The 26062-nt window shown below is 47.1% G+C and overlaps 1 protein-coding gene across 1 annotated transcript in view; it reads left to right on the forward strand.

The window, feature by feature from the left end:
• DAZL (deleted in azoospermia like) overlaps positions 1-26062 on the forward strand; it is a 66214-nt gene that overhangs the window by 7952 nt on the left and 32200 nt on the right. Inside the window, exon 3 of the mRNA XM_040433995.1 lies at positions 12365-12456. Coding sequence (XP_040289929.1) covers positions 12365-12456 — 92 coding nt within the window. The remainder of the gene's footprint in view (positions 1-12364; positions 12457-26062) is intronic.

Consider the following 26062-nt stretch of genomic DNA (forward strand, 5'->3'; position numbering starts at 1 on the left):
GGGTATCGGAGCTGGCCGCCCTTTCCTCTAAGGAGCCCTTTTTGGTCTTCCACAGGAATAAGGTGGTACTGCGCCCAGTCCCTTTTTTGCCCAAGGTGGTTTCCGCCTTCCACCTTAATGAGGACATAGTCCTGCCATCCTTTTGCCCCGCTCTGGCGAACCCCAAGCAGCGCGCTCTCCATTCTCTGGATGTTGTCCGCGCTTTGCAGGTGTACCTGTCGGTTACTGCCCCATTTCGCCGCTCGGACTCCCTTTTTGTGGTTCCCGAGGGGCCTCGTAAGGGTCTGGCGACCTCCAAGGTCACTGTGGCTCGGTGGATTCGGTCGACTATTGCCATGGCCTATCGATCCCGGGGTAGGGTTCCCCAGCGGGGGTTACCGCACACTCCACCAGGGCGGTGGGGGGGGCCTCCTGGGCTAGGCGCAATCGAGCCTCTACTTCACAGCTTTGTAAGGCGGCCACCTGGTCGTCCTTACATACCTTTACAAAGTTCTACCAGCTGCACTCTCTTGCATCGGCTGATGCTGCCCTAGGGCGCAAGGTATTGCAGGCTGTGGTTCCTGTTTAACCGTTGGACGTTTTCCCTTTGGTGGTGCTGGTCTTCCCACCCCATGGACTGCTCTAGGACGTCCCATGGTCTGTGTCCCCCTTTGGAATGGGCGAGAAAAGTAGATTTTTTTTGTGAAACTCACCTGTAAAATCTTTTTCTCGTCTTTTCCATTGGGGGACACAGCTCCCACCCATTCTTGTCCGTTGCAGGAGGGGTTGGTTCTATTCTATTGGGACCTTATGGTTAATGGCCCGATGGCGGTGTTCCTCGGTTCGGGTTTTCTTTGTTACTATTTGGTTTTTGGTCTTCTTCTCCTACTGCTTTTGCTCGCACTGAGGTCCTCCTGTTGGAGCATGGGGGTATAGCCAGTGGAGGAGGAGCTGTTCTTTTTTTATTTGCATAGTGTCTCCTCCTAGTAATGGCCTAAGCTATAACCATGGTCTGTGTCCCTCAATGGAAAAGACGAGAAAAATATTTTACAGGTGAGTTTCACAAAAAATCTTCTTTTTAATCAGCATGATGGGCCTTATCAGGCAGTGTGTCTGGTTTAATTGGGTTGATCCTGGTGACAGAGCCGCTTTAATAGGCTAAAGACTTAGGCCTTTTTCAGACGGGCGTTGCGGGAAAATGTGCGGGTGCGTTACGGGAACACCCGCGATTTTTCCGCGCGAGTGCAAAACATTGTAATGCGTTTTGCACTCGCGTGAGAAAAATCGCGCATGTTTGGTACCCAAACCCGAACTTCTTCACAGAAGTTCGGGCTTGGGATCGGTGTTCTGTAGATTGAATTATTTTCCCTTATAACATGGTTAAATATGCATAGCAAAAAAAACATCGCTGGAGGGGTTAAAAAAAAAATAATTTAACCCCTTAAGGACCCAGGACGTACCGGTACGCCCTATTTCCCGAGTCCTTAAGGACCCAAGACGTACCGGTACGTCCTGACTTGAAATCTGTATTCCGGCGCCCCAGGGGTTAATTGGAACGGGATTTCGGCTGAAATCATTCAGCCGGCATCCCGTAACAATGCAGGGGGGGGTCATTTGACCCCGCCGTATCGGCGATCGCAGCAAACCGCAGGTCAATTCAGACCTGCGGTTTGCTGTGCTTTTTGCAGTTTCTGATCCCCGCGGACCCTGACCGCGGGGATCAGAAGCTTTAGAGTGGCTAAAATCATTATTTTTCACCCCCCCCCTGCACCCCTGCACGATTTTATGCCGGCGGGTGGTGCGGGGGGGGGGTGTCGCAGGCGGTGGGGGCGGTGCGGCAGGCGGGATCGCGATCCCCCGCCCGCCTCCCCATGAACGATCGTTGGCTTCTAGTGCTGGCACCCTGGTATAAACGGCTGACATCTGTGCAGATGTCAGCCGTTTAACCCTTTCCATACCGCGGTCCGTACGGACCGCTGTATGGAAAAAGTTAACTCATCGGTCAGGGAGCTCCCTCCCTCTCCATCGGGGGGCTGCTGTGCCTTTGCAGCCCCCCGATGGAGAGGGAGAGAGCCCCCAGAGAGCCCCCCTCAGCCCCGTGCTTACCCTTCCCCGTCTGCGAAGTTCTGAGCAGACGGGGAGGGTTCCCATGGCAACAGGACGCCTGCTCAGGCGTCCTGCTGTCCATGGTGCTGAACAGATCTGTGCTAAAAGCATAGATCTGTTCAGTGTAAGTAAAATACAGTACAGAACAATATATATTGTACTGTACTGTATTATACAGACATCAGACCCACTGGATCTTCAAGAACCAAGTGGGTCTGGGTCACAAAAATGTAAAAAAAAGTGAAAAAAGTTAAGATAAAAAAAACATTTATCACTGAATAAAAATTAAAAAAATAAAATACACTACACATATTAGGTATCGCCGCGTCCGTAACGACCTGATATATAAAACAGTCATGTTACTTTCCCCGCACGGTGAACGCCATAAAAATAAAAAAATAAAAACTATGAGAAAATTGAAATTTTGCCCACCTTACTTCCCAAAAAAGGTAATAAAAGTGATCAAAAAAGTTGAATGTACGCCAAAATAGTACCAATCAAACCGTCATCTCATCCCGCAAAAAATGAGACCCTACTCAAGATAATCGCCCAAAAACTGAAAAAACTATAGCTCTTAGACTATGGAAACACTAAAACATGATTTTTTTTGTTTCAAAAATGAAATCATTGTGTAAAACTTACATAAATAAAAAAAAAGTATACATATTAGGTATCGCCGCGTCCGTATCGACCGGCTCTATAAAAATATCACATGACCTAACCCCTCAGGTGACCACCGTAAAAAAATAAAAACAAAAACGGTGTAAAAAAAGCAATTTTTTGCCATCTTACGTCACAAAAAGTGTAATAGCGAGCGATCAAAAAGTCATATGCACCCCAAAATAGTGCCAATCAAACCGTCATCTAATCCCGCAAAAAATGAAACCCTACTCAAGATAATCGCCCAAAAACTGAAAAAACTATGGCTCTTAGACTATGGAGACACAAAAACATTTTTTTGGTTTTAAAAATGAAGTTATTGTATAAAACTTACATAAATAAAAAAAATTGTATACATATTAGGTATCGCCGCGTCCGTGACAACCTGCTCTATAAAATTACCACATGATAAAACCTGTCAGAGGAATTTTGTAAATAACAAAAAAAAAAAACGTGCCAAAAAAGCTATTTCTTGTTACCTTGCTGCACAAAAAGTGTAATATAGAGCAACCAAAAATCATATGTACCCTAAACTAGTACCAACAAAACTGCCACCCTATCCCGTAGTTTCTAAAATAGAGTCACTTTTTTGGAGTTTCTACTCTAGGGGTGCATCAGGGGGGCTTCAAATGGGACATGGTGTCAAAAAACCAGTCCAGCAAAATCTGCCTTCCAAAAACCGTATGGCATTCCTTTCCTTCTGCGCCCTGCAGTGTGCCCGTACAGCAGTTTACGGCCACATATGGGGTGTTTCTGTAAACTACAGAATAAGGGCCATAAATAATGAGTTTTGTTTGGCTGTTAACCCTTGCTTTGTAACTGGAAAAAAAATATTAAAATGGAAAATCTGCCAAAAATGTGAAATTTTGAAATTGTGTCTCTATTTTCCATTAAATCTTGTGCAACACCTAAAGGGTTAACAAAGTTTGTAAAATCAGTTTTGAATAGCTTGAGGGGTGTTGTTTCTTAGATGGGGTCACTTTTATGGAATTTCTAATCTAGGGGTGCATCAGGGGGGCTTCAAATGGGACATGGTGTCAAAAAAAACAGTCCAGCAAAATCTGTCTTCCAAAAACCAAACGGCGCACCTTTCACTCTACCCCCTACTGTGTGGCCGTACAGTAGTTTACGGCCACATATTGGGTGTTTCTGTAAACAGCAGAGACAGGGCAATAAAGATACAGTCTTGTTTGGCTGTTAACCCTTGCTTTGTTAATGGAAAAAATGGGTTAAAATTGAAAATTAGGCATAAAAATGAAATTCTCAAATTTCATCCCCATTTGCCAATAACTCTTGTGCAACACCTAAAGGGTTAACGACATATGTAAAATCAGTTTTGAATACCTTGAGGGGTGTACTTTCTTAGATGGGGTCACTTTTAGGGAGTTTCTCCTCTAAGGGTGCATCAGGGGGCTTCAAATGGGACATGATGTAAAAAAACCAGTCCATAAAAATCAGCCTTCCAAAAACCAAACGGCGCACCTTTCACTCTACGCCCCGCTGTGTGGCCGTACAGTAGTTTACGGCCACATATTGGGTGTTTCTGTAAACGGCAGAGTCAGGGCAATAAAGATACAGTCTTGTTTGGCTGTTAACCCTTGCTTTGGTAGTGGAAAAAATGGGTTAAAATGAAAAATTAGACAAAAAAATGAAATTCTCAAATTTCCTCCCTATTTGCCAATAACTCTTGTGCAACACCTAAAGGGTTAACAATGTATGCAAAATCAGTTTTGAATACCTTGAGGGGTGTAGTTTCTTAGATGGGGTCATTTTTGGGTGGTTTCTATTATGTAAGCCTCGCAAAGTGACTTCAGACCTGAACTGGTCCCTAAAAATTGAGTTTTTGTAAATTTCTTAAAAATGTCAAGATTTGCTTCTAAACTTCTAAGACTTATAACATCCCCAAAAAATAAAATATCATTCCCAAAACAATTCAAACATGAAGTAGATATATGGGGAATGTAAAGTCATCACAATTTTTTGGGGTATTACTATGTATTACAGAAGTAGAGAAACTGAAACTTTGAAATTTGCAAATTTTTCCAAATTTTTGGTAAATTAGGTATTTTTTTGTGCAAAAAAAATAATTTTTTTGACTTCATTTTACCAGTGTCATGAAGTACAATATGTGACGAAAAAACAATCTCAGAATGGCCTGGATAAGTCAAAGCGTTTTAAAGTTATGAGCACTTAAAGTGACACTGGTCAGATTTGCAAAAAATGGCCTGGTCCTTAAGGTGAAAATGAGCCCGGTCCTTAAGGGGTTGACTCACCTTAGTCCACTTGATCGCGTAGCTCGGCATCTCCTTCTGTCTTCATCTGATCTCTGTGCAGCAACAGGACCTGTGGTGACGTCATTCCGATCATCACATGATCCATCACCATGGTAAAAGATCATGTGATGACCGAAGTGACGTCACCACAGGTCCTATTGCTGCGCAGAGATCAGATGAAGACAGAAGGAGATGCCGGGCTACGCGATCAAGTGGACTAAGGTGAGTTAAATTTTTTTTATTTTTTTTTTAACCCCTCCAGCAATGTTTTACTATGCATTCTGTATTCAGAATGCTATTATTTTCCCTTATAACCATGTTATAAGGGAAAATAATAATGATCGGGTCTCCATCCCGTTCATCTAGTAGCAACCGTGCGTGAAAATCGCACCGCATCCGCACTTGCTTGCGATTTTCACGCATCCCCATTCACTTCTATGGGGCCTGCGTTGTGTGAAAAACGCAGAATATAGAACATGCTGCGATTTTCACGCAACGCACAAGTGATGCGTGAAAATCACCGCTCATGTGAACAGCCCCATAGAAATGAATGTGTCGTTCACCTCACGCATCGCATCCGCGCGGAATACTCGCCTGTATGAAATGGGCCTTAAGCCTTATCTAGCTGAAGATGCGCTTTAAACATTGATAACCTCTCCAGAAAGGCTTGATAAGGCAACTTGTCCGAGTCAAGTAAAATGTGCCCTGGAGAAGCCATTTAATACAGTGTAGTATTATGTTTGGTTAACCACTTGCTTACTGCAGCACAACTATATATGTTGCGCTGCAGATCTCATTAAAACCCCTTCACGCATTATGACGCACAGGTACGTCATTGCGTGACAGGGGATGTATGGAGCGGGCCTCTGCAGTGAGCCTGCTCCATGCGCGAGATCTGGCCGCACTGACAGGAAGTGGCGATTGCACCGCCCCTGCCATTTACCTCCTCAATTGCCGCGATCAAGGCTGATCGTGGCACCTGTGAAGTGACGCTGCTCCATCTTCCTTCTGATCGGACCCCGTGCAGTGAAATCGCGGGGGTCCGATCGGTTGCCATGGCAGCCTGGACGCTGTTGAAGCGATCCAGGCCTGCCATGGCTTTCTCAATACTGAGCTATGCACGAGGCATAGCGCAGAATGGAGTGTGTAAAAATCCTATTCACTGTAATAGATCTCTATTACGGGGGGGATCTGTGGATGACGGACACTGTTACGGGGGGGATCTGTGGATGACTGACACTATTATGGGGGGATCTGTGGATGACGGACACTGTTACGGGGGGGATCTGTGGATGACTGACACTGTTACGGGGGGGGGATCTGTGGATGACTGACACTGTTACGGGGGGGATCTGTGGATGACGGACACTGTTACGGGGGGATCTGTGGATGACGGACACTGTTACGGGGGGGGATCTGTGGATGACTGACACTGTTACGGGGGGGATCTGTGGATGACGGACACTGTTACGGGGGGGATCTGTGGATGACGGACACTGTTACGGGGGGGATCTGTGGATGACGGACACTGTTACGGGGGGGATCTGTGGATGACGGACACTGTTACGGGGGGGGGGGATCTGTGGATGACGGACACTGTTACGGGGGGGATCTGTGGATGACGGACACTGTTACGGGGGGGGGATCTGTGGATGACGGACACTGTTACGGGGGGGATCTGTGGATGACGGACACTGTTACGGGGGGGATCTGTGGATGACGGACACTGTTACGGGGGGATCTGTGGATGACGGACACTGTTACGGGGGGGGGGGGGGATTTGTGGATGGCACTGTTACGGGGGGGGATTTGTGGATGGCACTGTTACGGGGGGATCTGTGGATGGCACTGTTATATATGTGCCATCCACAGACTCATTCATAAAGTAGGCGGCGCAGGCACGTGACATCAGGGAGTTACGCTGCCGCCTGCCTGCATTCTACTGAAGCGGTTAGGATGTACGGTAATATTAGGAGTGAGGGGGGCATGTTTAATAACTTTTAATTGAATAAGACATTTTATATTTGTACACTGGAGCGGCGGGGCTATAGTACAGTGACTGCACCGCCCCACCGCTATTGCCGGCCCCCAGCTCCTCCTCCCAGTCCCTCCCCGCTCGCTCATAAAAAAAACTCAATGTAAAAAAGGTGTATGTTTGTATATTTTATACACAAAGTATTCTACTGTTAAAACTACCGTATTTTTCGCCCCATAAGACGCACTTCACCCCCCCAAAATGGGGCGAATGCCATAAGACGCAGGGGCATTTTCCCCCCATTTTGGGGGGGGGGGGGGTGAAGTGCGTCTTATGTGGCGAAAAATACGGTAGTTTTAACCAGGGCTGTGGAGTCGGAGTCGAGGAGTAGGAGTCGGGGGAAATTTTGGGTACCTGGAGTCGGAGTCGGCAAACAATGCACCGACTCCGACTCCTACTAAATTTAGATTGGAATAAAAAAAAAAAAGCAAGTTTAAATGTCCCAATTCACAAAAAGTTATAATTAATGACTTCTCTACTGTAAGAATAAAGACCAATGCATGCAGTGCCTCACGTAACCGCAAAACGAACACGTTAAGTGATCGTGAAGAAGCATGCTTTTCATGTGCTTCACTATATGGCACGCAACGCACAATTAGGAGCTGCAATACTTATACTTTCCATAGTGTTGTGTTCTGCTTTTACAGGGAACGCAGCGTCCATGTGTAACCTAGCCTCTCACTGATAAGGGATTAAATAAATATGTTTTTTGCAGGACTAGAGAGTGAGACACTTGTATAAGTGAAGGGAATGGAGGGCCAATAGTTCAAGACTGAAGCTGTAAACCATTGGAAAAACTGCTTTAATTTAGCTAAGGCTATAAAAACTTGTAAACTCCGATTGTTAGCTTAAACTTTAAACATGACTATGGGATTCTCCTAGGAAAATCATGTTTTAGAATAAATGGTAGGTTGCGTTTCTTTCCCTCAAGGAATGTATAAAATACATTCGCATATTAATACAGAGGAGTCGGGGAGTCGGAGTCGGAAGTACATAAAACTGAGGAGTCTGAGTCGGAACATTTATCTACCGACTCCACAGCCCTGGTTTTAACAGTAGAATACTTTGTGTATAAAATATACAAACATACACCTTTTTTCTTTTAAATTAAGTAATTTTTTATTAGCATTTTTTAATAATACAAACATAAGGCCCCAACCCCCACATACCCTCCCCCCACAAATCATCATTGCGATGCCCTTTTTCTTTGATAACAAAATAAAAAAATATAGGTATTCGTTTTAGCTATATTTAGTATAGCAATTTTTTATGCATAAACTCTCTAACCCTCGCAAAGTCACTTTCAAGGAGTTTCTAATGTTTTGGTGCTGTAGAAACTAGGGTTGTCAGGATACCAAAATTTTGATTCGATTTTGATACCATAAAAAAGTATTTCAATACCACGCAAAAAAAATAAACCACCAAAAAACACAGCAGCAGGGAGCTTACCATGGCAGCCAGGGCTTTGTCCTGGCTGCCATGGTAACCAATTGGAGCCCCAGGATTACACTGCTTGGGCTCCGATCAGAGCTGCCACTGCAACCAATGAGGAGGGGACCCCATGACCACTGCCACCAATGTCAATAATACTGAGGGGGCGCACTGTGCCACCAATGAATATAATCAACACATTAACCACCTCCGGACCGCTGTACGCACAGACGCGTCCTGGAGGTGGTTGATTCATTCCGAGTGGACGCGCCGGCGCGTCCTCTCGCGATGGCCGAGATTTCCTGTGAACGCGCGCACACAGGCGCGCGCGCTCACAGGAACGGAAGGTAAGAAAGTGGATCTCCAGCCTGCCAGCGGCGATCGTTCGCTGGCAGGCTGGAGATGTGATTTTTTTAACCCCTAACAGGTATATTAGACGCTGTTTTGATAACAGCGTCTAATATACCTGCTACCTGGTCCTCTGGTGGTCCCCTTTGTTTGGATTGACCACCAGAGGACACAGGTAGCTCAGTAATATGTTGCACCAAGCACTACACTACACCCCCCCCCCCCGTCACTTATTAACCCCTTATTCACCCTTGATCACTCCTGATCACCCCATATAGACTCCCTGATCACCCCCCTGTCATTGATTACCCCCCTGTCATTGATCACCCCCCTGTAAAGCTCCATTTAGACCTCCGCATGATTTTTACGGATCCACTGATAGATGGATCGGATCCGCAAAACGCACACGGACGTCTGAATGGAGCCTTACAGGGGCATGATCAATGACTGTGGTGATCACCCCATATAGACTCCCTGATCACACCCCTGTCATTGATCACCCCCCCCTGTCATTGATCACCCCCCCCTGTCATTGATCTCCCCCCCCCTGTCATTGATCACCCCCCCCCCTGTCATTGCTCCCCCCCCCTGTCATTGATCACCCCCCCCCTGTCATTGATCACCCCCCCCTGTCATTGATCACCCCCCCCTGTCATTGATCACCCCCCCTGTCATTGATCACCCCCCCTGTCATTGATTACCCCCCCTGTCAGGCTGCATTCAGATGTCCGTATGATTTTTACGGATCCACGGATACATGGATCGGATCCGCAAAACACATACGGACATCTGAATGGAGCCTTATAGGGGGGTGATCAATGACAGGGGGGTGATCACCCCATATAGACTCCCTGATCACCCCCCTGTCATTGATCACCCCTCTGTAAGGCTCCATTCAGACATTTTTTTGGCCCAAGTTAGCGGAAATTATATATTTTTTTTCTTACAAAGTCTCATTATTCCACTAACTTGTGTCAAAAAATGAAATCTCACATGAACTCACCCTACCCCTCACGGAATCCAAATGCGTAAAAATTTTTAGACATTTATATTCCAGACTTCTTCTCACGCTTTAGGGCCCCTAGAATGCCAGGGCAGTATAAATACCCCACATGTGACCCCATTTCGGAAAGAAGACACCCCAAGGTATTCCGTGAGGGGCATATTGAGTCCATGAAAGATTGAAATTTTTGTCCCAAGTTAGCGGAAAGGGAGACTTTGTGAGAAAAAAATAAATAAAATCAATTTCCGCTAACTTGTGCTGGGTGAGATAAATATCTTGGTCAAATGCCAACTTTGTATAAAAAAATGGGAAAAGTTGTCTTTTGCCAAGATATTTCTCTCACCCAGCATGGGTATATGTAAAATGACACCCCAAAACACATTCCCCAACTTCTCCTGAATATGGAGATACCAGATGTGTGACACTTTTTTGCAGCCTAGGTGGGCAAAGGGGCCCATATTCCAAAGAGCACCTTTCGGATTTCACTGGTCATTTTTTACAGAATTTGATTTCAAACTCCTTACCACACATTTGGGCCCCTAGAATGCCAGGGCAGTATAACTACCCCACAAGTGACCCCATTTTGGAAAGAAGACACCCCAAGGTATTCGCTGATGGGCATAGTGAGTTCATGGAAGTTTTTATTTTTTGTCACAAGTTAGTGGAATATGAGACTTTGTAAGAAAAAAAAAATAATCATCATTTTCCGCTAACTTGTGACAAAAAATAAAAAGTTCTATGAACTCACTATGCCCATCAGCGAATACCTTAGGGTGTCTACTTTCAGAAATGGGGTCATTTGTGGGGTGTTTGTACTGTCTGGCCATTGTAGAACCTCAGGAAACATGACAGGTGCTCAGAAAGTCAGAGCTGCTTCAAAAAGCGGAAATTCACATTTTTGTACCATAGTTTGTAAACGCTATAACTTTTACCCAAACCATTTTTTTTTTTTACCCAAACATTTTTTTTTTATCAAAGACATGTAGAACAATAAATTTAGAGCAAAATTTATATATGGATCTCGTTTTTTTTGCAAAATTTTACAACTGAAAGTGAAAAATGTCATTTTTTTGCAAAAAAATCGTTAAATTTCGATTAATAACAAAAAAAGTAAAAATGTCAGCAGCAATGAAATACCACCAAATGAAAGCTCTATTAGTGAGAAGAAAAGGAGGTAAAATTAATTTGGGTGGTAAGTTGCATGACCGAGCAATAAACGGTGAAAGTAGTGTAGGTCAGAAGTGTAAAAAGTGGCCTGGTCTTTCAGGGTGTTTAAGCACTGGGGGCTGAGGTGGTTAATTCAAGGGTAGGCTGTGGGTGCTGACGGCAGTACCACATATCCGACCTCTGACAGGGTGCTGTGATCCCTGTCGATTAACCCCTCAGGTGCTGCCGGTTTGCAGCCTACACTTGAATTAATTTTGTTAATTACATTCATTGGTGGCGCAGTGGCCACAGCCCCTCCCCTCCTCCTCAGTAGAATGTCCTCATTGGTGGCGCAGTGGCCACAGCCCCTCCCCTCCTCCTCAGTAGAATGTCCTCATTGGTGGCGCAGTGGCCACAGCCCCTCCCCTCCTCCTCAGTAGAATGTCCTCATTGATGGCGCAGTGGCCTCAGCCCCTCCCCTCCTCCTCAGTAGAATGTCCTCATTGGTGGCAGCGGCATCCGCATCACAGTGGGGAGGGAGGGCAGGCAGTGTGTGTCGTGTTCTCTAACTGATACTACGCTGTGCAGCCTAGTATCGTTAAATAGTAAAACCTGGTACCGGATCGATCCGGGTATAAAAGTATCGATTGGGTATCGATACTTCTATACCCGATGCAACTCTAGTAGAAACATCTGTACTGGCAGTATGGGGCCATAGAGCCAGTAGTAGAAAATTAGGCTGCCAAAATGCTTTCCAGTAGATAAATTATACAAATACAGTAGTGTCCACTTTCACTGTACAAACATACGGTAATGATTTTAGAAATGTTTTATCTTGAAATCTTTTGGAACAGAAAAAAAAAACGAGGAAAGAAAAAATGGCACAAAAGAAATTTCTAAGGTGTCCCATGAAAAATATCAAATACATGTAGTATGGCTCAGAAATTAACTAGTTATTTGCAGTAATGATTCGTAATGAAGTGGTTAATTAACCCCTTACAGTTGTGTCCAAGCCTCTTGCTTGCCATCGCCAATCGAAGTTGTAGAACATGGATTTCAGAAGTGATTGAAGCACGTTTTTAAAGTACCAGACTCGCATAAAGGGTTATTGGGGGGGGGGGGTCTGTGTCCTGCACTTACCCTCCAACTGAATTTGCCATCTGAGCTCCTCCACATGAGTCCAGGCTATCAGTGAAAGGCCAAGGACACCCTATTACAGACAAGTGACGTTTGACAGTGGATGGGATCTGCAGCCCCGAAATAGATTTCTCTTTATGAGCAACTTAAAAGATTTTTATTTTATTAACTGTGTGAAACCACTTCATTTGGGTTCTTCACCCCTAATGTTATGAATCCTTTTTTCCATTTTGATTTTATTTTTAGATGGATGAGATGCAGATTAAAGACTTCTTTTCTAAATATGGAGTAGTGAAAGAAGTGAAGATCATTACTGACCGGTCCGGGGTTTCTAAGGGGTAAGTTTAACTGAAAAAGTGTATACGGGGGACTTATTTGGTTATCACAAATCCAATGCTTGTAGTGAAAAGCAGGTTTGATGCAGTTAAAAACTGAACAAAAACACCATATACCTCGATGCCCATGTAGTCTAAAGAGTAGACTTCTCACACAAAATTCAACCCAGCACAGACACAAAATACATTATGGCACCCAAGAGTTTAAAGGTGTAACGTTTTGTAAAGTTAAAGAAGCACCACCACTACTCTATTCTCTGACACGCATGGGACTCGCAGCGTGAGTATGTGGCAGCTCCCGTCCTTACCTCCCAGCACTGATGGGGTCGCATAGCATTATATTGATTTAGGATGCTATGTAAAGCCCCATTCACACGTCCGCAATTTCTTCCGCATTTTATGGAACGGAATTGCAGACCTATTCATTTCTTATGGGGCCGCACGATGTGTGGCCCGACTCCGGAAATGCAGACCCGCACTTCCAGGTCTGCATTTTTCCGTTCCCGAAAAAAATAGAACATGTCCTATTCTTGTCCGCAATTGCAGACAAGAATAGGCATATTCTATTAGTGCCGGCGATGTGCGGTGGGTGTTTTGTGGATCCGCAAAATACGTTACGAACGTGTGAATGGGGCCTAACCCTTAGGCCCCTTTCACACGGGGCGAGTATTCCACGCGGATGCGATGCGTGAGTTGAATGCATTGCACCTGCACTGAATACCGACCCATTCATTTCTATGGGGCTGTTCAGATGAGCGGTGATTTTCACGCATCACTTATGCGTTGCGTGAAAATCGCAGCATGCTCTATATTCTGCGTTTTTCACGCAACGCAGGCCCCATAGAAGTGAATGGGGTTGCGTGAAAATCGCAAGCATCCGCAAGCAAGTGCAGATGCGGTGCGATTTTCACGCACGGTTGCTAGGAGACGATCGGGATGGAGACCCGATCATTATTATTTTCCCTTATAACATGGTTATAAGGGAAAATAATAGCATTCTGAATACAGAATGCAAAGTAAAATAGCGCTGGAGGGGTTAAAAAAAATAAAAAATAATTTAACTCACCTTAATCCACTTGCTCGCGTAGCCCGGCATCTCCTTGTGTCTCCTTTGTTGAAGGACCTATGGTGAGCATTAAATACAGTTACAGGACCTTTGATGACGTCACTCCGGTCATCACATGGTACGTCACATGATCTTTTACCATGGTGACTCACCATGGTAAAAGATCATGTGACGTACCATGTGATGACCGGAGTGACGTCATCAAAGGTCCTTTACCCAGGTCCTAAAGAAAGAATACAGAAGCAGATCCCGGCTGTGCTATCAAGTGGACTAAGGTGAGTTAAACATTTTTTTTAAATTTTTTTTTAACCCCTCCAGCGCTATTTTACTTTGCATTCTGTATTCAGAATGCTATTATTTTCCCTTATAACCATGTTATAAGGGAAAATAATACAATCTACAGAACACCGATCTCAAGCCCGAACTTCTGTGAAGAAGTTCAGGTTTGGGTACCAAACATGCGTGATTTTTCTCACGCGAGTGCAAAACGCATTCCAATGTTTCGCACTCGCGCGGAAAAATCGCGGGTGTTCCCGTAACGCACCCGCACATTTTCCCGCAACGCCCGTGTGAAAGAGGCCTTAGGCCCATTTCACACGAGAAAGTTTTCCGCGCGGGTGCAATGCGTGACGTGAACGCATCGCACACGCACTGAATTTTGACCTATTAATTTCAATTGGTCTGTGTACATAAGCGTTTTTTTTCACGCATCAGTTCTGCGTTGCGTGAAATACGCAGCATGTTCTATATTCACGCAGTCCTGGCCCCATAGAAGTGTATGAGGTTTCAGTGAAAATTGCATTGCATCCGGAAGCAAGTGCAGATGCGTTTTTCACTGATGGTTGGTAAGAGATGTTGTTTGTAAACCTTCAGTTTTTTATCACTCGTGTGAAAAACGCATTGCACCTGCAATCGCAGACAAAACTGACTGAACTTGCTTGCAAAATAGTGCGAGTTTCGCTGAACGCATCCGGACCTAATAGTCACGCTCGTGTGAAAGAGGCCTTAGGCCCCTTTCACACGAGCGAGTATTCCTCGTGGATGCGATGCGGGAGGTGAACTCATTGCATCCGCACGGAATCCTGACCCATTCATTTCTATGGGGCTGTTCACATGAGCGGTGATTTTCATGCATCACTTGTGCGTTGCGTGAAAATCGCAGCATGCTCCTCTTTGTGCGTTTTTCACGTAACGCAAGCCCTATAGAAATGAATGGGGTTGCGTGAAAATCGCAAGCATCCGCAAGCAAGTGCGGATGCGGTGCGATTTTCATGCATGGTTGCTAGGAGACGATCGGGATGGAGACCCGATCATTATTATTTTCCCTTATAACATGGTTATAAGGGAAAATATGAGCATTCTGAATACAGAATGCAAAGTAAAACAGCGCTGGAGGGGTTAAAAAAACAAAAAAAACCATTTAACCCCTTAAGGACCCAGGACGTACCGGTACGCCCTATTTCCCGAGTCCTTAAGGACCCAGGACATACCGGTACGTCCTGACTTAAAATCTGTATTCCGGCGCCCCAGGGGTTAATCGGAACGGGATTTCGGCTGAAATCATTCAGCCGGCATCCCGTAACAATGCAGGGGGGGTCATTTGACCCCCCCGTATCGGCGATCGTAGCAAACCGCAGGTCAATTCAGACCTGCGGTTTGCTGCGCTTTTTGCAGTTTCTGATCCGCGGGGATCAGAAACTTTAGAGTGGCTAAAATCAATATTTTTCACCCCCCCCCTGCACCCCTGCACGAGGGGGGGGGGGGGGGGTGTCGCAGGCGGTGGGGGAGGCGGGCGGTGTGGCAGGCGGGATCGCGATCCCCCGCCTGCCTCCCCATGAATGATCGTTGGCTTCTAGTGGGTATACCAGGGTGCCAGCACATTGCTGGCACCCTGGTATAAACGGCTGACATCTGTGCAATGTCAGCCGTTTAACCCTTTCCATACCGCGGTCCGTACGGACCGCTGTATGGAAAAAGTTAACTGTCATCGGTCAGGGAGCTCCCTCCCTCTCCATCGGGGGCCTGCTGTGCCTTTGCAGCCACCTGATGGAGAGGGAGAGAGCCCCCAGAGAGCCCCCCTCAGCCCTGTGCTTACCCTTCTCCGTCTGCGAAGTTGTGGCAGACGGGGAAGGTTCCCATGGCAACGGACGCCTGCTCAGGCGTCCTGCTGTCCATGGTGCTGTACAGATCTGTGCTAAAAGCGTGTAAGTGTAAGTAAAATACAGTACAGAACAATATATATTGTACTGTATTATACAGACATCAGACCCACTGGATCTTCAAGAACCAAGTGGGTCTGGGTCACAAAAATGTAAAAAAAAAGTGAAAAAAGTTAAGATAAAAAAAAAAACATTTATCACTGAATAAAAATTAAAAAAATAAAATACACTACACATATTAGGTATCGCCGCGTCCGTAACGACCTGATCTATAAAACGGTCATGTTACTTTCCCCGCACGGTGAACGCCATAAAAATAAAAAAATAAAAACTATGAGAAAATTGAAATGTTGCCCACCTTACTTCCCAAAAAAGGTTATAAGTGATCAAAAAAGTTGCATGTACGCCAAAATAGTACCAATCAAACCGTCATCTCATCCCGCAAAAAATGAGACCCTACTCAAGATAATCGCCCAAAAACTGAAAAAACTATGGCTCTTAGACTATGGAGACACTAAAACATTTTTTTGGTTTTAAAAATGAAGTTATTGTATAAAACTTGCATAAATAAAAAAAATTGTATACATATTAGGTATCGCCGCGTCCGTGACAACCTGCTCTATAAAATTACCACATGATAAAACCTGTCAGATGAATGTTGTAAATAACAAAAAAAAAACGTGCCAAAAAAGCTATTTCTTGTTACCTTGCTGCACAAAAAGTGTAATATAGAGCAACCAAAAATCATATGTACCCTAAACTAGTACCAACAAAACTGCCACCCTATCCCGTAGTTTCTAAAATGGAGTCACTTTTTTGGAGTTTCTACTATAGGGGTGCATCAGGGGGCTTCAAATGGGACATGGTGTCAAAAAACCAGTCCAGCAAAATCTGCCTTCCAAAAACCGTATGGCATTCCTTTCCTTCTGTGCCCTGCCGTGTGCCCGTACTGCGGTTTACGACCACATATGGGGTGTTTCTGTAAACTACAGAATAAGGGCCATAAATAATGAGTTTTGTTTGGCTGTTAACCCTTGCTTTGTAACTGGGAAAAAAATATTAAAATGGAAAATCTGCCAAAAATGTGAAATTTTGAAATTGTGTCTCTATTTTCCATTAAATCTTGTGCAACATCTAAAGGGTTAACAAAGTTTGTAAAATCAGTTTTGAATAGCTTGAGGGGTTTAGTTTCTTAGATGGGGTCACTTTTATGGAATTTCTAATCTAGGGGTGCATCAGGGGGGCTTTAAATGGGACATGGTGTCAAAAAACCAGTCCATAAAAATCAGCCTTCCAAAAACCAAACCGCGCACCTTTCACTCTACGCCCCGCTGTGTGGCCGTACAGTAGTTTACGGCCACATATTGGGTGTTTCTGTAAACGGCAGAGTCAGGGCAATAAAGATACAGTCTTGTTTGGCTGTTAACCCTTGCTTTGTTAGTGGAAAAAATGGGTTAAAATGAAAAATTAGACAAAAAAATGAAATTCTCAAATTTCCTCCCCATTTGCCAATAACTCTTGTGCAACACCTAAAGGGTTAACAATGTATGCAAAATCAGTTTTGAATACCTTGAGGGGTGTAGTTTCTTAGATGGGGTCATTTTTGGGTGGTTTCTATTATGTAAGCCTCGCAAAGTGACTTCAGACCTGAGCTGGTCCCTAAAAATTGAGTTTTTGTAAATTTCTGAAAAATTTTAAGATTTGCTTCTAAACTTCTAAGCCTTATAACATCCCCAAAAAATAAAATATCATTCCCAAAACAATTCAAACATGAAGTAGACATATGGGGAATGTAAAGTCATCACAATTTTTTGGGGTATTACAGAAGTAGAGAAACTGAAACTTTGAAATTTGCAAATTTTTCCAAATATTTGGTAAATTAGGTATTTTTTTTGTGCAAAAAAAATTATTTTTTTGACTTCATTTTACCAGTGTCATGAAGTACAATATGTGACGAAAAAACTATCTCAGAATGGCCTGGATAAGTCAAAGCGTTTTAAAGTTATGAGCACTTAAAGTGACACTTGTCAGATTTGCAAAAAATGGCCTGGTCCTTAAAGGGAACCTGTCACCCGGATTTTGGGTATAGAGCTGAGGACATGGGTTGCTAGATGGCCGCTAGCACATCCGCAGTACCCAGTCCCCATAGCTCTGTGTGCTTTTATTGTGTGAAAAAAACGATTTGATACATATGCAAATTAACCTGAGATGAGTCCTGTCCCTGACTCATCTCACCTACAGGACTCATCTCAGGTTAATTTCCATATGTATCAAATCGTTTTTTTTCACACAATAAAAGCACACAGAGCTATGGGGACTGGATATTGCGGATGTGCTAGCGGCGATTTAGCAACCCATGTCCTCAGCTCTATACACAAAATACGGGTGACAGGTTCCCTTTAAGGTGAAAATGAGCCCGGTCCTTAAGGGGTTAACTCACCTTAATCCACTTGATCGCGATGTCGGCATCTCCTTCTGTCCCCTTTACTGAATAGGACCTGTGGTGAGCATTAATTATAGGATCAAGGACCTTTGATGATGTCACTCCGGTCATCACATGGTACGTCACATGATCTTTTACCATGGTGAATCACCATGGTAAAAGATCATGTGACGTACCATGTGATGACCGGAATGATGTCACCACAGGTCCTGTTGCTGCACAGAAATCAGATGAAGCAAGAAGGAGATGCCGGGCCGCGAACAAGTGGACTAAGGTGAGTTAAAATTTATTTATTTTTTAACCCCCTCCAGCGATGTTTTACTATGCATTCTGTATTCAGAATGCTATTATTTCCCCTTATAACCATGTTATAAGGGAAAATAATACTATTTACAGAACACCGATCCCAAGCCTGAAATTCTGTGAAGAAGTTCGGGTACCAAACACGCGCGATTTTTCTCACGCGAGTGCAAAACGCATTACAATGTTTTGCACTCGCGCGGAAAAATCGCGGGTGTTCCCGCAACGCACCTGCACATTTTCCCGCAACGCCCGTGTGAAAGAGGCCTTACAGTTCTGGAATATATTGGATAACACTGACAACATTATGTCACTGGTAGTGAAAGGGTCAAGTTACATCTATAAAACTACAATATTGGATTCACCTGTTGTTTATAGTGAAACTATGGTGACTTCCCAGTTGCTGACTAGTACAACACATTCCTTTAATGGCTATTTGAGGTCTGTTTTCAGTGGTAAAAATCTGTCTGTAGAGATGAAGTCTGGTCACAGAGATCAGGTTACAGGTCACTGCCCATAGTAGTCTAGGGTTGTTTCGATACCAAAATTTTGATTGTTTTTGATACCTTTAAAAAAAGTATTGCGATACTCTATACTATTCGATACCACGCGAAAAAAATAAAGCACCAAAAAAAGCTTTGTGCATTCTGCATTTTATGGAACAACCGGCCAATAATAGAACAGTCCGATCCTATTTTTTGGGGGCACAAGGTGACTAAAAAAAGGCGAATTGCGAAGTTTTTATTTTTATCTGTTACGGCGCTCACAGCATAGGACATTTTTTTTAAATAATTTAATAGTTTGGTCTTTTCAGACGTGGAGATATGTAATGTTTATTGTTTATATATTTTATATGTAAAATTGGGAATGGGGTGATTTATACTTTATGATTTATACTTTTTTTTTTTAATTTTTATTTAATAATTTCTCGCCCATTCCATTGGGGGACACAGACCATGGGTATAGCTTAGGCCACCACTAGGAGGAGACACTATGCAAATAAGAAAAAACAGCTCCTCCTCTACTGATATACCCCCATGCTCCAACAGGAGGACCTCAGTTTTAGCTTAGTGTCGGATAAGGAGGGGACACTCCTGCTCTTGCAGGTTTGTCCCTGTAGTTTTTTGTCTTCTCCTGTTTGTTTTTTTCTCAACAGAGGACGCAGGGTCGCATGGTGCATCCCTGGTCTCTCAGTGGAGCGAGTGCCGGCACCGTTTTCTTAGGGCTTACCTGTGGACTGCTGGGTTGAGAGGGAGGAGGGATTTCTTCTTGGGGCAGTGGCTATTCGCAGCGCCATGCCTTTTCAGTTCGGTTCGGAGGGCCCATTAACCCCTAGCATCCTTGGCGGTGGACGCCATTTTCGGAGCTGGGGTCTGCCATTTTTCATACTTCCCGCGCGCGGGTTTCGCGCGATCTGTGACGTGACTAGGGGGCGGAGTCTATCGCATCGGAGCCTATCGTTTCCGCTTTGCCTCAGCGCTTCTCCACGTGTGGCTGCTGCTCACAGGTCACGATAGGACAGGTTGCGTTCTGCAAACAAACTGTAGGAGACCCTGACTCTGGGATTGTCGCCATCATGCCTAGACCTGGGGCCCCCAAAAAATCTAAGGCGCCTACTCAGGTCCCTCTGGGATCCTGTAAGGTCTGCTGTCTGCCACTATCTGTCACATAGTGAATCTTGCCTTGCCTCGGGACAGGATCATCCTCCCCCTCCGCCAAATCAGCCCAGTCCCTCTTCCACCCCTTTGGAGCCCTCCTGGGCCTCTGCCATATCTAGGGCAGCCGCGGACTTGGCCCAAGTCTCGCGCGCGGCCATGGCCTTTATGGAACGCATGGCGACCACGGATCCTGTGGTTAGCTCCGCTCCACCTCCCGGTGCCCCCCACAGAGGACGCTCGACCGTTAAGAGGCAGCGTACGCAGCAGCATCCCTCCTGGGATGACTCTGCTTCCCCCCCTCGGCTGTAGGCATGTTCAGTCTCTCCCCATCGCAGGGACTACAGGTCTGAAGGGGAAAGGTCCGGCTCGGACGAGGACACAGAGCTGGAACCCTCGCCTAAGCTCTCCACCATGGTGGTAGACTTTGTCACGGCGGTCCGTGACACCTTTGACTTCCAGGGGGAACCACCTTCCACTAGTAGCCAGGAATTCCCCCTTTTCCATTCCAAGAAACCGGAGGCAGTCACTTTCCCCTTTCATGGCGAGTTTGCCAAGGTCCTTTCTAAGGCCTGGGAGCGCCCTAATCACCCTTTTTCTGCCACAAAACGCATGGATACTCTTTATCCTTTTCCGGCAGATAACGTGCAGCAGTGGTCTTCTCCTCCTAAGGTCGACCGGCCGGTGGCCAGATTGGCTAAGAATACGGCAATACCGGTCCTGGACGGCTCCTCCCTACAGGACTCCGTTGACAGGCGTTTGGACTCTCTTTCCAAGGCCATGTTCACTCTGGCAGGCACAAAAACTGCGGCCCGCGTTCGCCTCGGCCTGGGTAGCCATGGCGCTTTCGGTGTGGTTGCAGCGCCATCATCAGGACCTCGCGGAGCAGGATGCCTCTGCGGACACCTTGAACTTCGTCCTCCAGATGTCTCAGGCGACAACATTCCTCTGTGAGGCCTCATTGAACGTTAGCACTCTTTGCCCGTGTTTCGGCCCTCTCGGTCACGCAGCACAGGGAGTTCTGGTTGAAGGTCTGGGAAGCCGACGCTTCCTCCAAGCGTTCCCTCACCAGCCTCCCCTTTGCGGGCTCCAGGCTCTTCGGTTTTAAGCTGGACGAGATTATCTCTGACGCTACGGGGGGCAAGAGCACCCACCTGCCCCAATCTAGATCCAAGCGCGCCTTCAGAGCTCAGCCCTCTGGCCCTAGAAACCAGTCCTTTCGGCACTTCTCCTCCTCCAGGTCTGCGACAGCCCCCTCCTCCGGTGGCTCTCAGGACTCCCGCAAGAGGCCTTCCTTTAAGCCCCAACCTTACTGGCGCCCGCGGGCACAATTCTAAGGGAGATCTGCCCGCCCCGCGGCTCCCAAGCAGTCCTCCGCCTGAAGGGGCGCCCCCACCGCCTGCAGTGGGGGGCCGTCTGCTCTCCTTTCAGCATGTCTGGAGAGCTCACGTTCAAGACGCCTGGGCCCTGGAAATTGTGACTTCCGGTTACAAGATAGAATTAGTTTCCAGGCCTCCGGAACGTTTCTTTCCTTCTTGGGATCCGGCCCGAGCCTCAGCCCTTTTACAAGCGGTCTCTTCCCTTCTGGACTGGGGAGTAGTTGCCCCAGTTCCTCTGGAGGAACAGGGTGCAGGGTTCTACTCAAATCTCTTTGTAGTACCGAAGAAGGAGGGATCAGTGCGTCCGGTCCTAGACCTGAAGCTATTAAACAAGTCCCTGCGGGTGCGGAGGTTCCGGATGGAATCCCTCCGCTCCGTTATTGCTTCTCTTCTTCCGGGGGAGTTCCTCGCGTCGGTGGACATCCGGGACGCCTATCTGCATGTCCCTATCGCAGAATCTCACCACAGATTCCTGCGCTTCGCCATTGGCGGCCGTCATTATCAGTTCGTCGCCCTTACCTTCGGGCTGGCGACAGCCCCGTGGGTATTCAGAAAGATCTTGGCGCCGCTCATGGCGCTTCTCCGTACCAGGGGCATATCTCTGTTGCCCTACCTGGACGACATACTGATAAAGGCTCCCTCTCGTCCCCAGGCCGAGGACAGCGTCAGGATCACTGTTCAGACTCTGCAACAGTTCGGCTGGCTGATCAACTTCCCGAAGTCCTCTCTCCAACCTTCCCAGAGGGTGACCTTCCTGGGGATGATTATGGACACCACTGCAGCCTGGGTATTCCTTCCAGATTACAAGTTCACGGATTCGGGAGTTGGTGTCTCGCCTTCTCCATTCCCCGTGTCTCTCCGTCCGGGAGTGCATGCAGGTTCTGGGGCTTATGGTGGCCTCCTTTGAGGCAGTCCCCTTTGCCCAGTTTCACACTCTGCCTCTGCAGCAGGCGATCCTGTCCTTCTGGGACAGGACATCGAGGGGTCTGGACTCTCGGATCCACCTACCTCCTCTGGTTCGCATGGAACTCCCGTGGTGGCTGTCCCCTCAGAATCTGACTTCGGGGAGATCCTTCCTCCCAATCTCCTGGACTGTCGTCACCACCGATACCAGTCTCCTGGGTTGGGGTGGCGTTCTCCGGGCTCGGACGGTTCAGGGGGTGTGGTCAGAGGTGGAAGCCCGCCTTCCGATCAACATACTGGAGCTCAGAGCAATTTTCCTCTGTCTCGTTGGACCCCCCTCCTAGCGGGTCTCCCTGTAAGGGTCCAATCGGACAATGTCACAGCCGTGGCATACATCAATCATCAGGGAGGAACCCGCAGCCGGACGGTGATGCAGGAGGTGAAAAGGATCCTCCAGTAGGCGGAGGCTCACGTTCCAATATTGTCTGCAGTGTACATCCCAGGGGTCGAAAACTGGACGGCAGACTTTCTCAGCCGCAACAGGGTGGATCCGGGGGAGTGGTCTCAGCATCAGGACGTATTCGAGGACGTCTGTCGCCGTTGGGGCCGCCCGGACGTGGACTTGATGGCGTCCAGGCTCAACAACAAGGTTCCCACGTTCCTGAATTTACAGCCACTTCGTTTAACGGCGTGGCTGTTGAGACCACCATCTTGAAGAAGAGGGGCTTCTCGGATTCTGTCGTGAAGACCATGATCAAAGCCAGGAAACCAGCTTCCTCCCGGATATACGATCGTACCTGGAAGGCCTTTCTTGCATTTTGCGAGAAGAGAGGCGGTTTTCCCCTTAGTTTCTCCGTTCCGGTGGTCCTCTCCTTTCTCCAGTCGGGCCTTGAGATGGGAATGTCCCTGAGCTCTCTGAAGGGTCAGGTCTCCGCTCTGGCCATTTTCTTTCAGCAGTCTCTGGCTCTGCTCGGTCCGGTGAGGACCTTCCTACAGTGGGTGGCGCATTCGGTCCCTCCGTATGTCCCTCCCCTGCCCCCATGGGATCTGAACCTGGTTCTGTCTTCTCTCCAGGCGGCTCCTTTTGAGCCACTGAAGGACATTTCCCTGAGACTTCTCACCTGGAAGGTGGTCTTTTTGGTGGCCATCACCTCTATCAGAAGAGTATCTGAGCTGGCCGCCCCCTTTCCTCTAAGGAGCCCTTTTTGGTCTTCCACAAGGATAGGGTGGTACTGCGCCCAGTCCCTTCTTTTTTGCCCAAGGTGGTCTCTGCCTTCCACCTTAATGAGGACATAGTCCTGCCCTCCTTTTGCCCCGCCCCGGCGAACCCCAAGGAGCGCGCTCTACATTCTCTAGATGTTGTCCGTGCTTTGCGGGTGTACCTTTCGGTTACTGACCCATTTCGCCGCTCGGACTCCCTTTTTGTGGTTCCCGAGGGGCCTCGTAAAGGTCTGGCGGCCTCCAAGGTCACTGGCTCGGTGGATTCGGTCGACTATTGCCATGGCCTATCGGTCCCTGGGTAAGGTTCCCCCAGCGGGGGTTACCGCGCACTCCACCAGGGCGGTGGGGGCCTCCTGGGCTAGGCGCAATCGAGCCTCTACATCACAGCTTTGTAAGGCGGCCACCTGGTCGTCCTTACATACCTTTACAAAGTTCTACCAGCTGCACTCTCTAGCGTCGGCTGATGCTGCCCTAGGGCGCAAGGTATTGCAGGCTGTGGTTCCTGTTTAACCGTTGGACGTTTCCCTCTGGAGGTGCTGGTCTTCCCACCCCATGGACTGCTCTAGGACGTCCCATGGTCTGAGTCCTCCAATGGAATGGGCGAGAAAAGGAGATTTTTTGTGAAACTCACCTGTAAAATCTTTTTCTCGTCTTTTCCATTGGGGGACACAGCTCCCACCCATTTTTGTCTGTTGCAGGATGGGTTGGTTCTGTTCTATTGGGACCTTATGGTTAACTGTCCGATGGCGGTATTCCTCGGTTCTGTTTTTCTTTAATATTTGGATTGGTCTCCTTCTCCTACTGCTTTTGCACGCACTGAGGTCCTCCTGTTGGAGCATGGGGGTATAGCCAGTGGAGGAGGAGCTGTTTTTTCTTATTTGCATAGTGTCTCCTCCTAGTGGTGGTCTACGCTATACCCATGGTCTGTGTCCCCCCCAATGGAAAAGACGAGAAAAAGATTTTACAGGTGAGTTTCACAAAAAATCTCCTTTTTTTTCGCCTTAGGGGCCAGAACCTGGGATCTTTTAATCCCTGGTCTTATTCACCCTGATAGAGATCTAACACGGTCTCCCTGCTGCACTGTACATAGTGCACACAGCAGCAGGGAGCTGACCATGGCATCCTGGGCTTCAGTAGCATCCTGGCTTCCATGGTAACCGATCGGAGCCCCAGGATTACACTGCTGGGTCTCTGATCGGAAGCTGCGACTGCCACCAATGAAACAATAGCTGATCTTAGGGAGACCAGCTACAGAAAACACTGTGGAGCCTCATTTAAGAGTCTCGACACAGCAATCCAAAGTGCAAAGCTCCCTGGGAAACAGTGATATGCAAAATAACCGTGGAGCCCCAGTTATGGGTCTTCAACACAGTGAAAGCCAGATATCCCTCAAAGGAAGGAAAACCGAGCAAAGGGGTGTCCCCATTACAGAGATCACCAAATCCACCATATTAAGTGGCCCCTATGTCAAGATCCCACTCTTTTACAAGCTTTAACCACCTCCGGACCGCCTAACGCAGGATCGCGTTCCGGAGGTGGCAGCGCTGCGCACAGTCACGCATATACGCGTCATCTCGCGATGGCCGAGATTTCCTGTGAACGCGCGCACACAGGAACGGACGGTAAGAGAGTTGATCTCCAGCCTGCCAGCGGCGATCGTTCGCTGGCAGGCTGGAGATGTGTTTTTTTTTAACCCCTAACAGGTATATTAGACGCTGTTTTGATAACAGCGTCTAATATACCTGCTACCTGGTCCTCTGGTGGTCCCCTTTGTTTGGATCGACCACCAGAGGACACAGGTAGCTCAGTAAAGTAGCACCAAGCACCACTACACTACACTACACCCCCCCCCGTCACTTATTAACCCCTTATTAGCCCCTGATCACCCCATATAGACTCCCTGATCACCCCCCTGTCATTGATTACCCCCCTGTCATTGATCACCCTCCTGTAAAGCTCCATTCAGATGTCCGCATGATTTTTACGGATCCACTGATAGATGGATCGGATCCGCAAAACGCATCCGGACGTCTGAATGAAGCCTTACAGGGGCGTGATCAATGACTGTGGTGATCACCCCATATAGACTCCCTGATCACCCCCCTGTCATTGATTACCCCCCTGTAAAGCTCCATTCAGACGTCCGCATGATTTTTACGGATCCACTGATAGATGGATCGGATCCGCAAAACGCATCCGGACGTCTGAATGAAGCCTTACAGGGGCATGATCAATGACTGTGGTGATTACCCCATATAGACTCCCTGATCACCCCCCTGTAAAGCTCCATTCAGATGTCCGCGTGATTTTTACGGATGCACTGATAGATGGATCCAATCCGCAAAACGCATCCGGACGTCTGAATGAAGCCTTACAGGGGCATGATCAATGACTGTGGTGATCACCCCATATAGACTCCCTGATCACCCCCCTGTAAAGCTCCATTCAGATGTCCGCATGATTTTTACGGATGCACTGATAGA

Source organism: Bufo bufo, chromosome 5 (genome assembly GCF_905171765.1).
Source record: "Bufo bufo chromosome 5, aBufBuf1.1, whole genome shotgun sequence".
NCBI classification, from domain to species: domain Eukaryota; kingdom Metazoa; phylum Chordata; class Amphibia; order Anura; family Bufonidae; genus Bufo; species Bufo bufo.